The following is a 19,396-nucleotide window of genomic DNA, read 5'->3' as shown; positions in this document are numbered from 1 at the left end:
TTATGTTTGAAGATCAAGTATTTGACGTTGCGAAAGTAACCTCTCTTATATAAGATTTTTTCTTGATAACGTAAGTGTTTATGTGTATTTTAATTCATGTGATTATTCTTCGGCCCAAAGGCAGTCGGTAATTGACAGAATGAAATATACATCTCCGATAGTATGTATGGGACGATTATATGGATTTAACTTATGTGAATAGTACATCAGTTCAAAGATTGGTTGCTGTTTGACATTACTTATTGTCCGTATATGATTATTGCAACAAGATGACTGCTAGCAATCAATGTTATTGATCCAAAGATTGATCATTGATGTTACACTTAGTGTCTTGGGATGAGAATGCATTATTATTGAGCTTCATTATGATTTATTTGGTTGCATGAATCATGACTTGGCATTAATAATAGACCAACCCACTCATACGGCGAGAAGCACTGCATATGAAAAACAGTAATTTGAGAAGTGGGATAGGTCCAACGCCTAAGTCTAATTATCATTAAGAAAAGCACTCCATAAATTTTAGGAGTACAATATATGATGATATGGATTCCTTGTCGAAATTAAGAAACGCTTTACCAAAAACGATAAGGCATAAATGCGTACGCTTCTTAAGAGTTTCATTACCACAAAGTATAACGACAAACATAACATAAGGGAGTACATCATGAACATTTCTACTATTGCTACTAAATTGAGGGCACTTATGTTAGACATTTCGGAGGACATGTTTGTCTTATTAGTCTTGCTCTTGAAATTAATTTGATTAAAAAAAATGATTGATCTGACCAAATATCTCAATAATTTAACACGAACCGCTCTGATACCAATTGTTAGAATTTAACAGGAATTTAACCCTAAGCCCAGGATCTATCGTGTTGTAATAATTGAGATAAGAATAAAGCAAATTAGATCTAACCTTATTCCTCAGCATAGTCGGATTCAGATCTGCAAATTGATAGAGGGTTTTGTGTTCTTCAAGCCTATGGCGCAACCCCTCATGAGAAAACCGCCAGGGTTTCTGCCGTTACTCCCACGATGAGATATGGAACGTAATGGTTGTTGCGTCTAGACCTGGGATCACAACCCTATTTATATCCCTTATTATTAATTGGCCTCATCACCCAATTAATAATTTACCGGGTTTCTGCACATTGGAGGCCCGCACTTACTAAACACATTTAAGCCCAATAAATTAAGAGATCACTTAATATAGACTTAATCTGACTAATAGCCCAAATAGTTACATTTAACCCACAATTGGATTTTTAATCCAACACATATCTCATAAGTTATCCACTAATTCATCGATATGTTTTTATCATGGTCCACAACATCATATGTTATGTTAAACATATCTTATGTGACATTCTCATACATCCTTAAATACATGAAAAAATGATCACAATGATTGTTTCAATAGTATTGGTTGATAGAAACCAATATTCGATGAAATTGCAATGATATATTCAACCTATAACTGTTTAAGCTAGCAACAATCATGGTTGGGTGTCGAGAGACCCCTAAGTGGAAGCGACATACCCCCAATGATGAGATTTATTCCTTTATTTCACTAAGTTACGTACTTTTGAATTGAATGATATACTCGCATTGAGAGAGATTCCTTATAAATAATTTTATACATATTCGACATATTTTGAGAAAATATGTATTCACCAAAAATTTTGAAAGCACTGATGGATACATTTTATGTACACATCAATGATTAATATATTTCTCATAGGATGGGAGGGTTCAATATGTTTTATGTGTAACACTATGGACCATGTTATACTGTAATGAGTACTTAAGGGACAAAAATGACCTAAATGTTACGTAGAATTTAATAAGGACATTTTTGTGTAAGTTATTGTTGTTAAAAACTATTACTCCTAATCATATTTTAATAATTACAATAACTTGTAATGTACTTTCGTTATGAATTCACGTACCCTTCTTTTCTACTTTGAAAGAATTAGTTTGGAAAGATATATACCTCGAAATAATAGTTGTGTACGCCCTGTCATATATGAGATATAATCGAATTTACAAATCACTCAATAATGGTCTCATACTTAAAGTTACGTTCAATTTACAATTTTCCATAAACAAAAGAAAATTCCAGCCATAGGAAACACACAAGAAATACATACGATAAAATCTCCTTGCAATTTCTTCGGTTGTGTCTTAGACGACCACGATGATCATATTTTTTAGTTTGTTTCACCTGTTGTGATTCAAACCGCATTTTATTTGGCCGGTCTGTTTGGACAGATGATGTGTGAGAAATTATCTTTGTTTACAGGTTGTTACGCGCCATATCCATATCGTGGGTCGGCACGAAGTTAATGGGTTCATCATAGACATCACATATTGATGGATGGAATCAAGCCTCCCGATAAAAGTTAATGACCTTGCTAAGTGCACCAAATTGTTCAAAGATGCAGCTATATTGTTATTTATTATTCCCCAACGAGTCTCTTGAAATAGATAATTTGTTCATCACTAGTGTTGCAATTGTGCAATGAAGTTTCGGGCAAGTGGCATGGCCTCCACAACATATGTTATATGCTGCCCAAAATTCTTCTGTAGAGGGGCATAATCAGTTTTGTTGAAAATGAATGTCCATCGTTTCTTGTTGTGCATTGGATATCTCTGCATTACATATATGAAATTTAATTATTGTGTTGTACATATAATAATAAATGACATATATACTTTACACATACCTAAGTGTGAAAGTTGTCCACTAGGTGCCGAAGATAGTATACGTTGTGGGCTTCGGAAAATATGATAGAAATTTACTTTAGAAGTTTCGAGTGTCTATCTAAAAAAATATATTTTTTTCAATTATCGACCATCAACATGAACAACACACCTTAAACTATAGCAAAAATCATTCATATTTTTTATCATTTTTGAAAAACACCGCTGCATAGCTACATGATTTTAACATTACTTAATACAAGCACATAAAATAAATAACAAGGTTCATAGATGATTAGTCATAGTATATATCAATAAAAGCAGAGTATTTTCAAACAAATTTATCATGCGATATAAGACAATATGAGTATAAAATTAATAAATATAGGTATATTATACTTGGAAAAGGTATCTATGAAATGTCCACGGATACTAGCAAGAAATCACAACAAGCTCCACAAAACCTTTTCCTATGTATACTGTCCGAACGAAAGACTATAATGAAACTCAATTAGCAACTACACCAACCATAATCTCAAACAAGGTAACAATCACTGAAGCAATAGTGAAATACTTACCGAAATAATTCGTGAGCCCTAACAACACCATCTTAATTATCACACCAAATGAACATTGTACGCTGAGGAATCAATCTTCTCCTTACACATTTCTCTTTTGCGTGAAAGAAACCTAAAATTTGGGATTTGGATTTGAAGCCCACCACACAAATTCACCATCGATCATAGACTCTTTCCCGTGAACGAAACTGAACGATGTAGACAATTTCTTCGTGCAAAGGAAACCAAAGGCTGGACAAAATTTCACACATTCACGTGAAAAAAAATACCTAACAAATAGAGATAGAAAAATAAAATTATAAAATAAAATTTTGGTTGAAATAAAGGAAAAATTGGAAATGAAAAAATGGTGGAGAGTTAATGATAAGGATTTTAATAAATGAGGGAGTGCATAGTTCATCAAAATTATTTGGGGACTGAATTTAAAGATGAAAATAGAGGTAGAGACTGAATTCCAATTGGCCGTTTAAGTATATGATCTTTTTCCAAAAAACAAAAATGACGGAAATAGAAAAAATAGACATGGTAAGTGGGACGAGGGAGTATGACATAAAACAACAAGTCAAGTGTTTGAAACATGAAACAAAATGCAAATAAAAGTAAAAAGATGTACAACCAGCACCGAAATCTCAAGTTAAACCTTCAATAACATTTCTCATTAATAATAGAGCAAAAATTAATTATAGTCCAATTCAAAACAAATTTTGTCATTTTTGGTCTCACTTAAATTTTTTTTATCAAAACTAATCCCACACAAAACAAAATTCATCATTTTTAGTTCAACCGTTCAAATTTTAACGAACTGTGTTGCCGTGGCAGTTGAAAGCTGATCTGACAGCTAAGTCGGATCGAACACAGCCGTGTTACATAGAACACGGACGTATTCAAACATACAGCTCAAGTGCTAAACCACCGCCCTGACCGACTTCAACACGACCGTCTTCAAACAAAACACGCCCGTGTTTCGTCTCAACCTCATAACACACCCGTTTCAGTAGGTGTGTTCAAACTCAGAACACCACTTGATCTTAACTTATGTACACACAGCCGTGTATAGAAATATACACGACCGTGTTTGACCTCGTTTACATCAAAAGCTCTAACCCCATATGTCCCCACTTCACAACACAACAAACACTGCCAACACAACCGAAAACCAACACATATTCTTCCAAATCCCCCACATTTCAACCCTACCTTCTCAACATTCTAACACCACATTCCATCTCCACGTTTTCAACTTTCAAGCCCTACATTCCACCTATTATATTTTATCTTCTTTGGAGTAAAGAGGTAAGTTTTAAATTAATTTTTTTCTTTACTTTTTTGTATTTTATGATATAAAAAATGATAATGTGTGTAGCATGCATTTTTTTTGTGATTAATGAATTATATTGTATGAAAAAAATGAATATTATAAAGATAAGTTTTATATAATGTATTTTTGTATTAATTAATGCATACATTTTTGTATTTTATACTTTTGTATTGAATATGTGTTATATTATAACTTGTATTGTAGGAAAAAATTCATTATCATAGAAATAAATTACGATAAGGGAAAAAGTGTTAAAAAATGTGTGATGAATATATAGATTTAGATTGCAATAAAATTAGGGAAGAATATGAGTGGAATGAAATGCTTAATGAATCTGATTGTGAGGATTCTGATTATATAATATAAGAACAAAATTCGGAAGATGATATGATTGATCGGTCATTGTTTGAGAGCAATGCTGATATGAATGAGTTTAATGAAAATCAAAGGGTCGTAGTACACCAAAATTCTGAAGATGAGGTGTCACTTGGTGATTCTCAAGAAAAAGATTTAACCAGCTTTGTCGAGTCCAATTTTGATGAGATAGAGTCGTATGTCATTTACGATCCAGCGTCAAAGTATGATCCCACTTTTCACTACCTTAAAAAGAGATAGATGGTGCGGATAAAGAGGCACAATGTGGCTTGGAGTGTCATAATAACCGAAATACGCATCAAAATAATAAACAAAAGAATTTGACGCAAAATGCCGTGCCTTATTATTTTTTTATATAAAAAATAATTACTATTTCATGCAAAGACGACTTTTTATTGGACTGTTTTTCAAATTTTTTTTAAAAAAAATTTAAGGCACCGAAGTTGGCGCCTGTCATTAACAATTATTTTTAGTAAAAAAGCAGGCTCGGTTGGTCGCGCCTCTACTATATATTTACTTATTTTTCTTAAAAAAAATATAAAGGCGCGGCCTATAAAATAAATTTTTAAAATAAAGGAGGAGATTTTTCGTCTTATTATATAATTATTTAACGTCTCAACTATAAAATTGATTTTTAAAATAGAAAAGGAGATGCGAAAAATCACATCTCAATTATATAAATTATTTTGCGTCCCAACTATATAATTATTTTTAAAAAAAATAAAATTAAAAATAAGGTGCAAAAAAGTGCGCCTCAATTATATAATTATTTTTAAAATAAAATAAAAGAAAAAGTTCGAAAAATTGCGCCTAAATTATATAATTATTTTTTAAAATAAAATATAGATACAAAATCACACCTCAACTATATAATTATTAATAAAATAAAATAAAAAAGGAGACGCAAAAAACAAAGTCTCAATTATATAATTAATTTTAAAATAAAATAAAAAAAGAAGGCGCCAAAATCGGCGCCTCTATTATATTACTTCCTTCGTCTCAAATGCCGTATCTGCTACACTGTAGACACAGTATTTTAGGAAGATGTAATTAGTAGATAATTAAGAATGTATTAGTGAAAATAATTATCCTATAATATAAATAATTATAAATTAAGATTAAGATAACTAATTAGTTTAATTAAAATTAAAAAAAATAAAATTAAAAAATTTAAAATGAGATTAAAGGGTGTAATCATTTTTCAAAAAAAGAAAAGTAACATGGTACGTGTGGGACGAACAGATACAGCAACGTGGACATAGTATCCGGGACGAAAGAAGTATTATTTTTAAAATAAGAGGAGAGGCGCAAATACTTGCGCCGGTATAATATTTTTTAAAATATAAAAAAAGGCGCAGATTTTTGCAACTATACTATAAATTATTATATAAATAATTGTTGGCATATTCAAAATTGCCAAACCCTTTTGTTTCTACTTTTGGTATATGAGCAAGTTGCATGATGTTGTTGCAGGTTCTGTTTGACACCATTTCGGGAAACCTGCCAACTGCAGAGTTGACCGAGTTACAGCTTTTGGATGCATCTTGTGTGTTCTACACTCAATGGAATAGGACAAATGAATATGCATTGGACAGAGGACGTGCAGGAGAAGCTGCATGTATTGTCCTCTCATACTGGATGGCATTAAATGACCTTGAACACACTGCCCAAAAAGTTGTCACAGTCAACTTTTGTCTTTTGTGTAATGTGTATATATTTGATATGGATGTTTGTTTGTATTCGTGGGTGAGCAACCAGAACTTAGAGAAGTATTCTCTCCACCTGTTAGAGTGTTGAGAGAGCTCATCCATGGAGGATTGAAGACGAGAAGAAGGATTCTTGGAGTCGAAGCCGAAGAAGATATTCATCCGGTAAACAACCTTATTCTTAGCTTGGTCGCTGGCCTGCTGGAGTTGTTGCGGTAGAGTAACAGCCAGTCCATGAGAGTTTGTAAAACTAAATGGAGCTTGGGTAGAAGATAGGTTGGGTAGTTCGGTTTGGTGTCTTATATGGTGTAAACCAAGTGTTTGGTTTAGTTAAGACTCCTGGATTGGAATCCCCCAGACGTAGGTTGGAAAACCGAACTGGGTAAACAAACTTGGTGTGTTGTTTTTCTTTTTGCACATATTCAGCCATCGATTCGTGCATGAACACACACCTCTGTTATAACCGCGAGACAACTACGTTGTAAAGCTGTGTTTACGTCGAACGTTTCACAGTTCCGCTGTGCAAGGTACTCGGAGGCGTTGGACCTCTTTCGCGCCCCTCTTCGTGACTTCCAACATCTGGTATCAGAGCAGCGTGCTCAATACCCCGAGTAGATCTGTCCGTGGTTCAAGATGAGTCGTGAAGTAATCTCGTCTATTCGTCCACCTGTGTTCGATGGGAACAACTACACCTACTGGAAAAATAGGATGGAGGCATATCTGTTAACTCTTGGTGATGAAACTTGGGAAGCTGTAGAGCTTGGATGGACTCCTCCAACCAAAGTTGTGCCTGGAGAAACTCAGAACGACCCCCCAACTATCATTCTAAAGTCAAAAAATGAGTGGACACCTGAAGAAAAAATTGCTGCTGGTGGAAATGCCAAAGCCGTAAATGCCATATTTGCTTCTGTCGATGAAGTTCAGTTTCGTGTCATCTCAAACTGCAAGAAAGCAAAAGATGCATGGAGAGCCTTGGAAAATGCATTCGAAGGGACTGCTGAAGTTAAAGAAACAAAACTCCAAAGGGTAGAAAGTATGTTCGAAGCCCTGAAAATGACTGATGATGAAACGATGTCTGAGTTCTACACTCGATTCAAAGATGTGGTAAATCAAGCATATGCTCTTGGCTTAGTATATGATGAACAAAGGCTGGTTCGAAAGATGCTGAGAAGTGTGAACAAAAAGTTCAAAATCGAAGTCTCTACTCTTGAGGATAAGAAGAAAACCAAGAACATGAATCTTGAAACATTGAATGGTATTTTCATGAATTGGGAGATGAATCATATTGAAGAAGAAAGTTCAAAAGGGATTGCTCTTACTGCCGAACATCTGGAGCTTGTCGGATCTGATGAAGAAATGGCTCTTCTGTCCAAGAAGTTGTCTCGAATGATAAGTGAAAAACGTGCTCGAAAATACCACAATTCTGGAAACAGAGGTCACTATGGTGGTAAAACAACTGGAGAACAACGAAAGTATCCAGAACACAAAAGTGTTGGTTACAACAAAGAAAAGGGAGCTTATGATAAAAGCTACAAGAAGAAGTTCAACACTGCTTCTAGGCCAGAAAACTCAAGTGATCCGAAATGCTTTGCATGTGACGGAGTTGGTCATGTGAAAGTGGAATGTGCTACATTCAAGAAGAAAGGTAAGCATGCATTTCAAGCTACCTGGAGTGATGAAGAAGGCAGTCAAGAATCTGAAGATGAAAGTGATAATGAAAGCGTTGTTGCTTTTGTTGCCAAAGAAGGAGAATCTAGCAAAGGAAAAGAAAGTGTTCCTGAAGAAGAATGTAACAGCAACGACACAATCGAGATGGATATCTATGAGCTAATGGAAGCTTATGAGGAAGTTGTAGCTGAACAGAAAATTTGTGTTAAGAGAAACAAGGATTTGATCAACACAGTTTACCGTTTGGAAGCTCGAGTTGAAAAAGCTGAGGAAGTGAATCAAGAAATGTTCGAAATCAATGAAGGACTTCAGAAGGACGTCAAGCAGTTGAAAATGAAGTGTGATGATCTGAGAGAAGAAAATGATAGACTCAGAAAAGGAAAAGACAAACTCGATGAAGTTTTATTGATTGGAAAGCCATTTGGAGATCATCGTGTGATTGGTTATCAAGAATCCATGAAGGTGAATCCAACTACCTTTGTGAAAGGAGGTTTACTTACTGATGTGAAGATTCCAGAGAAACCTGCAAAAGGGAAGAACACTGAAGGTCCCAAAGAAAACAAAAAGGAGAGACAAAATCAAAATCGCAGAAGGAACAGACGTGTCAACGCGTCGTTACAACAGAAGAGTAACTGCAAGTACTGTTTCCGATTTGGTCATGCTGAATCTCACTGTTTCAAGCTGGCTAGGGATTTGATGTCTGGAAAAAAGGTTAATTGGCCCTCAGATGAGCTGAAACAAAGGGTGAATTTCAGAATGGAATGGAGACCTAAGAAGAATCAATCTAAGATGATGTGCAATGTCATCCTATCTAGTCAAGAAGCAACAAATTCATCCCGATGGTATTTCGACAGTGGATGTTCACGCCATATGACGAATCAGAAGCATCTATTGAAGAACTATGTAGCTGACACTTGTGGAGAAGTGATATTTGGAGATGGAGCCAAAGGAAAAATTGTGGGCTATGGTTCTCTCGAAGCCAAAGGTATACCAAAGTTGACGAAGGTATATTTTGTTGAAGGCTTGAGTACTAATCTCATTAGTATCAGTCAGTTATGTGATGATGAGCTGTTAGTAAAGTTCACTAAGGATGCTTGTGAGGTTTTCAACAACAAGAAAGAGTGCGTGATGACTGGAAAAAGGTCAAGGAACAACTGCTACTTACTTGACAAACCAGTGGATGTTGCATTGATCTCAAAAGATGATGAAGCCCTTCTATGGCATACAAGACTTGGCCATGTCAACCAACAGAGCTTGATGAAGTTGAGCAAGCAAGGAATTATCAGAGGACTTCCAAAGTTTTCGAAGTTACCTAACTTCGTTTGTGGTGATTGTGCTCGAGGAAAGCAGAAACGTGTCTCTCATCCGCAGTCGGAACATCAAAGCAGCAAAACTTGTCTTGATTTGCTGCACATGGATTTGATGGGTCCAGTGGATACACCCAGTCTTGGAGGTAAAAAATACATACTTGTTTGCATTGATGATTTCTCGAGATATACATGGGTTGATTTTATGAAAGAGAAATGAGATACTTTTGATATCTTTGAAAAATTGTGCAAAAGACTGATGAATGAAAAGAGATCAAAGGTTAATCGAATTCGTACCCATCATGGTAAGGAGTTTGAGAATCAAAAGTTTGATGGTTTTTGTTCTGATCTTGGAGTACTGCATGAGTATTCAGCCCCGAAGACCCCACAACAAAATGGAGTAGTCGAAAGGAAGAATCGAACACTTCAAGAAATGGCTCAATCAATGATGCAAGCCAAAGGTGTTGCAAAGTACTTATGGGCTGAGGCGATCAACACTGCATGTTATGTGATCAACAGAGTATATTTGAGACCCCACACTGAGATCACACCGTACGAGCTATGGAAAGGAAGAAAGCCGAATGTGTCATACTTTCACACATTTGGATGTCGATGCTATATTTTGAAGGATAGGAGTCATCTTCAAAAATTTGATGCAAGATCAGATGAAGGAATATTCATTGGTTATTCTCATAACAGCAAAGCTTATCGCGTTTATAACAAGAGGATGAAGAAAGTTATGGAATCGATGAATGTAACTTTCGATGATTCTCGTGTGGAAAGGAGATCAATCAATCAACATGATGATGAAGACTTGATACCTCTTCCTACTATTCAGAATCAGAATGTCTTACCTGAGGTTCAGAATCCTCTACCCCAGATTCCAGAAACAACTCGTGATGAGAGTTCAATGTTGTTCGATTGGAGTGAAGCAGATGAATCTACTGAAGTTACCACTGCTGCAGAACAACCTGGAGAATGTCAATCTGAAGCTGAAGTAAGGAGATATGGTTCAAGAATTTCTAAGAACCACCCTATTGATGCTGTCATTGGAGATCCACAAGAAGGTCGTCGAACCAGAGGAAAACAAATTGATTTTAGAGAATTTGCTGGCATGAATTGCTTTGTGTCTAACATTGAGCCAAAGAACATTGAAGAAGCGCTGAAAGATGAATACTGGATCAGTGCCATGCAAGATGAGTTGAATCAGTTTGAAAGGAACAAAGTTTGGACGTTGGTAGAACGACCAGATGACATCAATGTGATTGGAACAAAGTGGATATTCAAGAACAAATCTGATGAGAAAGGGAATATCACAAGGAACAAAGCTCGGCTAGTTGCACAGGGATACACTCAGATTGAAGGAGTTGATTATGATGAAACGTTTGCCCCCGTTGCAAGAATTGAAGCCGTAAGATTATTACTCTCAATCTCATGCTCACTTGAATTTTCTCTATTTCAAATGGATGTCAAAACTGCATTTTTGAATGGCTGGATCAAAGAAGAAATATATGTGGAGCAGCCTAAAGGATTTGAAGATCCATTCTATCCGAATCATGTCTACTGATTGAGGAAAGCTTTGTATGGATTGAAGCAAGCACCCCGTGCTTGGTATGATCGATTGTCTACCTTTTTGATTGGAAAGGAATATACCAGAGGATCCACAGATAAAACGTTATTCATCAAACATAAAGGTACTGATGTTATGATTGCTCAAGTTTATGTCGATGATATTGTCTTTGGATCAACGGCAAAGAAGTTGAAGGATGAATTTGTAGAGTTCATGCATTCAGAATTCGAGATGAGTATGATTGGAGAGCTGACATATTTCCTTGGATTACAAATTAAGCAATGTCCTGATGGGATATTTCTGAACCAAACAAAGTATGCAAAGAATATGGTTGAGAAGTTTGGTATGAAGAGTTCTAAGACTGTTAGAACACCGTTGGGACAACAGGACAAGCTGTCTAAAGATGCTGAAGGAAAGGATGTCGATCAGAAGTTGTATAGGAGCATTATCGGAAGTCTGTTGTATCTTACAGCTAGTAGACCCGATATCACATTTTGTGTTGGTGTTTGTGCTCGATTCCAATCAGCCCCGAAAGAATCTCACTTGAAAGCCGCAAAGAGAATTTTGAGGTATATTAATGGAACATCCGAACTTGGATTATGGTATTCAAAGAGATCATCACTTGATCTAATTGGATTTACTGATTCCGATTGGGCCGGATGCTGTGATGACCGGAAGAGTACGACGGGAGGATGTTTTTACATTGGTGAAAATTTGATCAGTTGGAGTTCCAAGAAGCAAAGTTCGATTGCTTTGTCTACTGCTGAGGCGGAGTATGTAGCCGCTGGAAGTTGCTGTGCGCAATTGTTATGGATCAAGCAAATGTTGAAGGATTATGGAATTGAGAAGGAGTCGTTTGTACTGTGGTGTGACAATACTAGTGCAATCAGCATATCAAAGAATCCAGTTCAACATGGTCGAACGAAGCACATAGAAATCCGATATCATTTTATCCGAACGCTTATGGAAGCTGAAGTGTGCAAATTGCAACACATTGGAACTAATTTTCAAAAGGCAGACATCTTCACCAAAGCATTGGATTCAGAGAGGTTTGAGAAATTAAGAAGAGAATTAGGTATGTGTTCATACCTTAACTAGTACGGATTATTGAAGGAATTAAGTCCAATATTCATGGGATTTTATCTGGATATATTTTGGAATATTGGGTAAATATAAGGAAAGGAGAAATACGTGGCGGAATATTATTGGAAGGGAAATTCATAGCCTTTTTAGGGTTGCAGAGTCTGCAGCCTTGGACAGTGTTCCGACGTCAAAACGTCGCTCTGACATCCCACGCGCCTGGATTGATGGGAATTAATGGAGGTTGCGTGTGAAGGTTTTTTGATTCCCCTGTATCTATATCTTCGGATCAGAGTGCACATACATCACTAATTCTTTCTCTCCAAACCCCAATTTCAACTTGTGAAGGAGTTTTTCTCTCAAAATCTCCAACCATGGTGAAAACACGTTCCGGTGGAGTTGCCAAGGATGTTAAGCATAAATCTATTTCAAAGAGGAAAGTTGGAACTACAAAGAAAGGGAAAAAGTTGCCTGAATGTTTTTCCCCTGTTCTTGAAACCGTTCATGAACATGTGATGGAAAAACCTGATCGTGAAGTTGAGATTCCAGCAACTGATGTAGCCCATAATGAGGGAACCGCTGTCTCAACTGCTGAAGATCATTCTCTTTCTGAAGGACATGAAGGTCATGTAGCGAAACATGCTGTTGTGCATGAAATTGATCTAAATGAAGTCGCACCCATGGAAACTGCAAATGAAGATGAAGTCGTTGTTGAAATGGCTGGCACACAAGAAGAAAATACTGAGGAGAACCCTGTTGATGTTCAAGAAGTTGAAACTGTTACTGGTGGTGATGCAGAGGATGCTACAATCACAAAAGAGGTTCCTGCTGTCGATGAACCTGGAAGTGAGGCTGTGCTTGAAGAGGTACCTGATGAAGACATTGAAGGAGTTGGAACAGAAGTACCCCAACCCGTGGATATGAATTTTGAAGCTACAGAGGTAGAACAAGTCATTCCTGAAAATGTGATTGAGGAAGGAGAAGCTCTTCCTATGGAACACCCCGATATCGATGAAGAAGAAGAAGATGAGTTGGACTCTCTTCGTCTGTCCTCTGCTTTGGACAGACTCCGGAAAAGAAAACATGGCAGTTCATCTTGCAATGCCCCTGCCCCTGCTAAAAAGACTTTCAAAAGGACTAAGGCAAAGAGTCGAAAGTCTAAAGGAGTTTCTGATCCTCCTACTGTTCGTGAAGATAAAGCGTTGAATGAGGCATATTATTATGCTTCTGGGCGTCGCTATGCTCAGGATATTCTTGTTGGAAGGACTGTGATTTCAGAAGCTCAGTTTATTCGGAGAGCGTATACCGACGTAGGATTCCGTGCGTTCCTTGAGGAAAAACATTTGTTGTTTTGGGCGACCGGATTGGAGTGTTACTGTCCTCGCCTTGTCAAGGAGTTTTATGCCAACTTGAGTGGGAAGGTACTCGATCCGAACTCTCTATGGTATCATAAGATATATACTCGTGGCAAAATTTTGGAACTTAGCCCTGCAGTGATCAATGAGTTGTTACAACTGCCGGCGAATGATGAAAATAAGCTGCCATCTAAGCTGATTGATGAATCAACAAAGGAGGTTGCCAGAGCCATATCTGCTGGAAATGCTTCGTCATTTGGACGTTCTGGAGTGACTGGAACAATGCTGACAATGAAATATCAGTGTCTCTTTAGACTTTGTGGATGCAATATCTTACCAACCGCCAACAATACAAGTATCAGCACTGATATGGGTACTCTCATCTTCTCTATTGATAAACATTTTGAGCTAATTAATTTTGGCTATTTGGTAATCAAGAAGATGATTGACTTTTGTTCGGATTCAAAAGTGGAATGGACACGATTGCCCTATCCCGGTTTAATTTGTTTGTTCTTGAGTTCCAAGGGAATTCATCCAGAACCGGATGAGGAGGTGTTTCCCATTCGATCATTTATTGCCCAGTCCAACCTCAAAAAGCTTCACAATGACTTTCTTCTCGGTGCCCCATTGGATGCCGATGCTCGCATAGAGAAGTGTAGGGCGCTACTGACTGAAGTCATGAGGGAACAATCTGCTCTGTCTGCTGCTCTCATTGCTCAGAATAGAAAAGTGGCACAGGCCATGAGGCTGATGCCTCGCAAACCTGGAAGCGTCGATGATGAGGACGTTGATGCAGATAATGATGGAGATGGTAATGGTACGGAGGAAGCCGACCCTTGACCACCTCTTTTTGGCCTCTGCTGCAATGCAAGGGGGAGAATGCAGCAAGCCAGGGGGAGTGTGTGCTGTTGAGGAGGAATTTGGTATTACTATCTATTGTTTTCTGCCTGTTTTTTGTTGTTAACACATTTGGATGTTAAAGCCGCTTGTGGCTTGTTGGAATTGATGGTCTGTAATAACTCTTAACCGGATTGTGATTGTGACTGTGGATGTGTGAATGGTGTGTGTGTTTGCTGCTTGTTATGCCTTGCTGCATATGCCAAAAAGGGGGAGATTGTTGGCATATTCAAAATTGCCAAACCCTTTTGTTTCTACTTTTGGCATATGAGCAAGTTGCAGGATGTTGTTGCAGGTTCTGTTTGACACCATTTCGGGAAACCTGCCAACTGCAGAGTTGACCGAGTTACAGCTTTTGGATGCATCTTGTGTGTTCTACACTCAATGGAATAGGACAAATGAATATGCATTGGACAGAGGACGTGCAGGAGAAGCTGCATGTATTGTCCTCTCATACTGGATGACATTAAATGACCTTGAACACACTGCCCAAAAAGTTGTCACAGTCAACTTTTGTCTTTTGTGTAATGTGTATATATTTCATATGGATGTTTGTTTGTATTCGTGGGTGAGCAACCAGAACTTAGAGAAGTATTCTCTCCACCTGTTAGAGTGTTAGAGAGCTCATCCATGGAGGATTGAAGACGAGAAGAAGGATTCTTGGAGTCGAAGCCGAAGAAGATATTCATCCGGTAAACAACCTTATTCTTAGCTTGGTCGCTGGCCTGCTGGAGTTGTTGCGGTAGAGTAACAGCCAGTCCATGAGAGTTTGTAAAACTAAATGGAGCTTGGGTAGAAGATAGGTTGGGTAGTTCGGTTTGGTGTCTTATATGGTGTAAACCAAGTGTTTGGTTTAGTTAAGACTCCTGGATTGGAATCCCCCAGACGTAGGTTGGAAAACCGAACTGGGTAAACAAACTTGGTGTGTTGTTTTTCTTTTTGCACATATTCAGCCATCGATTCGTGCATGAACACACACCTCTGTTATAACCGCGAGACAACTACGTTGTAAAGCTGTGTTTACGTCGAACGTTTCACAGTTCCGCTGTGCAAGGTACTCGGAGGCGTTGGACCTCTTTCGCGCCCCTCTCCGCGACTTCCAACAATAATAAAAAGAAAAAAAAGGCGCTGTTGACCGTGCCTTGTTATACATTATTTCTTAAGAGAAAAATTTATTCAGATGCGATGGTAGTGTTTTAATTCATTAAAAAATATTACTAATTGTAGACCCTTGTTTGCATCATCATCTCGAATCCCATGCTCTATTCACTCTCTGATGCTCAACTGCAGCGTCGTCACCGGATTTTGATCTGGCAAAGAGTGCGTTATGTGGGAAATCCGTTGGGCTGGTGGTCTGAAATCTAAAAGGGATTGTTGATGTGCGAAGTTCAGAGATTTCCGTCCAGGCAGTTGACGATAGGCAATAGGGTTGAGTTCGTCTTCTATTAATTAATGATTCATTTCTGTTTGGTGTGACTTTCAATTTTAGATTTTCAATTCTCAATTTTCCTGTGATCTGTTTGTGATCCTCTGTGTTATGATAGCATGAAGCAACAATTCTGAGGGTCTAGTATGTATATTGTGTATTGAAAACCTAATTCAGCTATCTTTGTATTCCAGAGACAAATTTATTAGCTACATTGCAATTTGGCCAAGATGACGAATGGTGTTCTTCATTCTATTCGTGTTTAATAACGAAGGTGAATGCAGATTTAAGCAGCGATGTAATTTTATGTCCGCTGCACTAATTACTTAATCTTAGTTTGTTTATCGATATATATATTTTGGAATATTGTAATAATTTTTCATACGATTGCATGCCAGTATGATAAAGAGAATGTTGAACTCAAATTTCAGGAACTAGAGCAAGAAATTTCTGATACAGACATCAGACAAATCATTATGTTCAGTTATGAACAACATTGATCTCTTAGCTTGCAAAGCAGAGTACTACCATCAGTTTGGTGAATACCAAAAATGTTTCGAATTGACTTCAATGTAAGTTTGTAGCTATCTTGAAGGAAATTTAGTGTTTTAGTTTCACCATTACTAATGAACTTTTTTATTTCATTTTTAATCCAGATTGCTTGAGAAGGATCCATTTCATCTAAAGGCTACCTTGGTGCATCTAATTTAGTTAAAGACTATCCTCAAAGGTGAGAATGCATGTACATTTTTATACAATCAATTTACCTTAGTTATTGACATGAATACGAACATCGAAAATCCAATCATACACATCAGAATTATCTAGATTGTTGAAAAGAACATGGCAGATGAAAAAATATATGTAAATTTGTTCATCTAATAGCATAAATGTGACAATTTATCACAACAATATATATGCATTCCTTTTAGATTTCCTGACTCGTCTTAATATATTTTGAATTTTGAGTAGTAGACAGCTATGTTAAGTGATCTTTGAAAACTTTGATGAATTTCACTTTCCAATTGCAAAATCAAGTAAATTTTCAGGTAAAAAGATCAAAGAGGAATGCTACATAGAATTTAACTCTGCTCCACCATGTATGTTTTGGAACAGGTAAAAGTAATGCTTTTGTTGATATATATCCATAACATTAATGTTTAATCAACTGATCAATTCTTTATGGGTACTACTACCCGAAAAAGGGACATTTTTCGTGGATAAAAGAGGCACGGCATGGTGCAGGAACACACAGTAACGAAAATACGCACCAATGAATTGCCATGAATCAGTAATATACATCTTGGCACCATTGAAATATGCCACTATCTATGGATGTTCTAATGCTACTATTGTGCTTGGGGCTGTTAGCAAGGTAGACAGGAAATTAGAGTTACCAATGTGATTCCATATGTGATTTATGATTCTTTCAGTTTGTCTTGATAGCATTGCTACTGTTGAGGTGTTATGAGCGGTCTTGGCTCACTCGGTTTTATGCTTTATGGGAATATTATTATGGGATTGCTTTGTACTTGGAGTATATTATTAAAAGCATTCTGTTAATTCATTTATTGATCTCTTCAATATCTTATTAATTTTTATTAGTGTTTTTTTGTTGCAAAGGGACCCTTGTGCATTAATAAATGTGTTATGCAGGCTGTTACAGTTGAACATTGTCAACGTGTTCACCTGATCATTGCAACGGTTCATCAGGTTGAGCCTTGTTCCATGTTCTGGATACCAAGGATCAACCTCCAACATACTTTCATACCAACAAATTCACTTCTGCTTTTCAAGAAATTGTTGATGCATATGGGTGAGCAGAAGTAACAATTTATCTTTAATAGAGACTGCAAATAATTTGATCTATAAAATATTGTGTTTCTGTTTAAGAAGCTTATACTAGATCTATTTGGTCATCCATAACTCATGTTGGTCAAATTTTATAGAAAAAAATTAAATCCCAAGTGGGGATGAAATAATGCAATGAATATGGATGAGGATGCCTCGAATGTTTTAAAGGACAAATATAGTTTATCCTTGGAAACCTTACAAGAAGGATACAAATAGGACTGCTACATGTCTCAAAGTGATTGCTTGGGTAATAGTGAACTTTTGTAGAGGAACTATGTATTGAACACAGAAATCATGTTTGGTAGGTATTATGCTATGATTCAGTAAACAGGCATGTGTGAATATTGTAAAGTATTTGTTACATTCCCGATATCCGCGTACACTGAGTTGTCTAGGCTATAATTAGTTTCACTTGTGGTTTCCTCAAAATTTTTTAATACATGCTTATTTGATTTGTATATTTACATGAGGTTGAATAAACATCTTGAAAATTCACACCAGAGTACTGAAATTATATTAATCCAATCAAAGTATTGCTTCCTTTGCCTTCTGAATTCACCATGACTTCACTTCACCTATATTTTGATTGATTTTCGAGATGATAATATAGATTCCCGGTTTTATAAGTGTTTTTGAATGAATTTAGTAATGCAGGAACAAAATTGGTTATACTTTTCAATATTTTCTTCTGAAAAATATGATTCCTTAAGAACTTGTTCATGATGGGCTTCATGATGTAGATGGCTGGAAGCACTTCATAGTTTTGGCTCTGTTTCAACCGATTAATGCACTTCGAGGAGTCGGAAAAGGTAAGTTTTAAATTTTTAATCTACAATTTATACTTGACTACAGCTGTTTCATCTAAAATATTAGCGCCTATCATTACATTGTTTTTGCAGTTTTCGAGCCATGCAAGGACAATAAAGTGGATCTTCTTGCACCGAAGCTGGTGTTTCATTGAATATGTTTGGCATTGAAAATATGGAAGGTTTGCTCTCTATTCGCTACAGAAGCCTCGAGTATTGAAAATAAATTGATGAATTTTGTAAATCTTTGTAGCAAAGGCTTGTGCTTTTGTTAAATTAATATAAAATTTTAACCGTTGTTTGCAATTTGTTTGTTGGCGTATACTAAAATTGGTGTATGTTGTTGTGGTTAATATGCAACTTTGAGCTGTATAATAAGATCTAAATTTTGTCAAAACAAAATATTATACTATATATATTATGGTGTGGCACTAATTTTTATTTTTTATTTATTTATTTTGGTGCCGATGTTGGCGCCAATGTTAATATTTATTTATTTTCTTGGTGCTGATTTCGGTGCCAATTTTTATATTATATTTATTTTTTTGGCGTTGATTTCGGTGCCAATATTCTCTTTATTACATTTTTTCTTGGCACTAATGTCTGTGCCTTCAATTAAAAAATAAAAAATAAAATTGTGTTTTACGATGCCAATTTCAGCGCCTAAATTTTCTTTCGCCGAAAGTAGTGCCAACATGTTTTTATTTTGGACCGGACAACCGCTTCTAAGAAAATAGGCACCATGATTAT

General features: G+C 36.5%; 4 protein-coding genes across 6 annotated transcripts; all 4 read left to right on the top strand.

Annotated features, from left to right (window-relative positions):
• Nucleotides 1–7,316: 7,316 nt before the first annotated feature.
• On the top strand, nucleotides 7,317–9,878 carry LOC127249059 (uncharacterized). Its single transcript, XM_051271650.1, has one exon. It carries the CDS (start codon nucleotides 7,317–7,319, stop codon nucleotides 9,876–9,878), a length of 2,562 nt encoding a protein of 853 aa, XP_051127607.1.
• Nucleotides 9,879–11,363: 1,485 nt separating this feature from the next.
• On the top strand, nucleotides 11,364–12,326 carry LOC127249058 (uncharacterized mitochondrial protein AtMg00810-like). The gene has a single exon (XM_051271649.1). The coding sequence runs from the start codon at nucleotides 11,364–11,366 to the stop codon at nucleotides 12,324–12,326; it is 963 nt and encodes a 320-aa protein (XP_051127606.1).
• A 356-nt stretch (nucleotides 12,327–12,682) lies between these two features.
• LOC127249057 (uncharacterized) lies at nucleotides 12,683–14,503 on the top strand. The gene has a single exon (XM_051271648.1). It carries the CDS (start codon nucleotides 12,683–12,685, stop codon nucleotides 14,501–14,503), a length of 1,821 nt encoding a protein of 606 aa, XP_051127605.1.
• Nucleotides 14,504–15,786: 1,283 nt separating this feature from the next.
• LOC127249319 (uncharacterized) lies at nucleotides 15,787–18,989 on the top strand. Of its 3 annotated transcripts, none has more exons than XR_007838291.1 (9): nucleotides 15,787–15,988; nucleotides 16,181–16,260; nucleotides 16,418–16,558; nucleotides 16,643–16,716; nucleotides 17,036–17,102; nucleotides 17,192–17,361; nucleotides 17,643–17,802; nucleotides 18,581–18,649; nucleotides 18,740–18,989. XR_007838291.1 is itself a non-coding variant. In XM_051272063.1 (8 exons), the coding sequence occupies exons 5-8, from the start codon at nucleotides 17,260–17,262 to the stop codon at nucleotides 18,799–18,801; spliced, it is 393 nt and encodes a 130-aa protein (XP_051128020.1). In that variant the 5' UTR covers nucleotides 15,787–15,988; nucleotides 16,181–16,260; nucleotides 16,418–16,558; nucleotides 16,643–16,716; nucleotides 17,025–17,259; the 3' UTR covers nucleotides 18,802–18,989. The 3 variants fall into 3 exon arrangements, 1 of the variants encoding a protein (XP_051128020.1); XR_007838290.1 differs by having other exon boundaries at nucleotides 17,025–17,102; XM_051272063.1 differs by having other exon boundaries at nucleotides 17,025–17,361.
• Nucleotides 18,990–19,396: the final 407 nt, after the last annotated feature.

The sequence above is a fragment of the Andrographis paniculata genome, unplaced genomic scaffold, assembly GCF_009805555.1.
Source record: "Andrographis paniculata isolate CXL003 unplaced genomic scaffold, ASM980555v1 Contig35END, whole genome shotgun sequence".
NCBI lineage: Eukaryota > Viridiplantae > Streptophyta > Magnoliopsida > Lamiales > Acanthaceae > Andrographis > Andrographis paniculata.
Note: the sequence above shows the minus strand (reverse complement) of the source record. Positions and strands in the feature narration are given on the sequence as shown.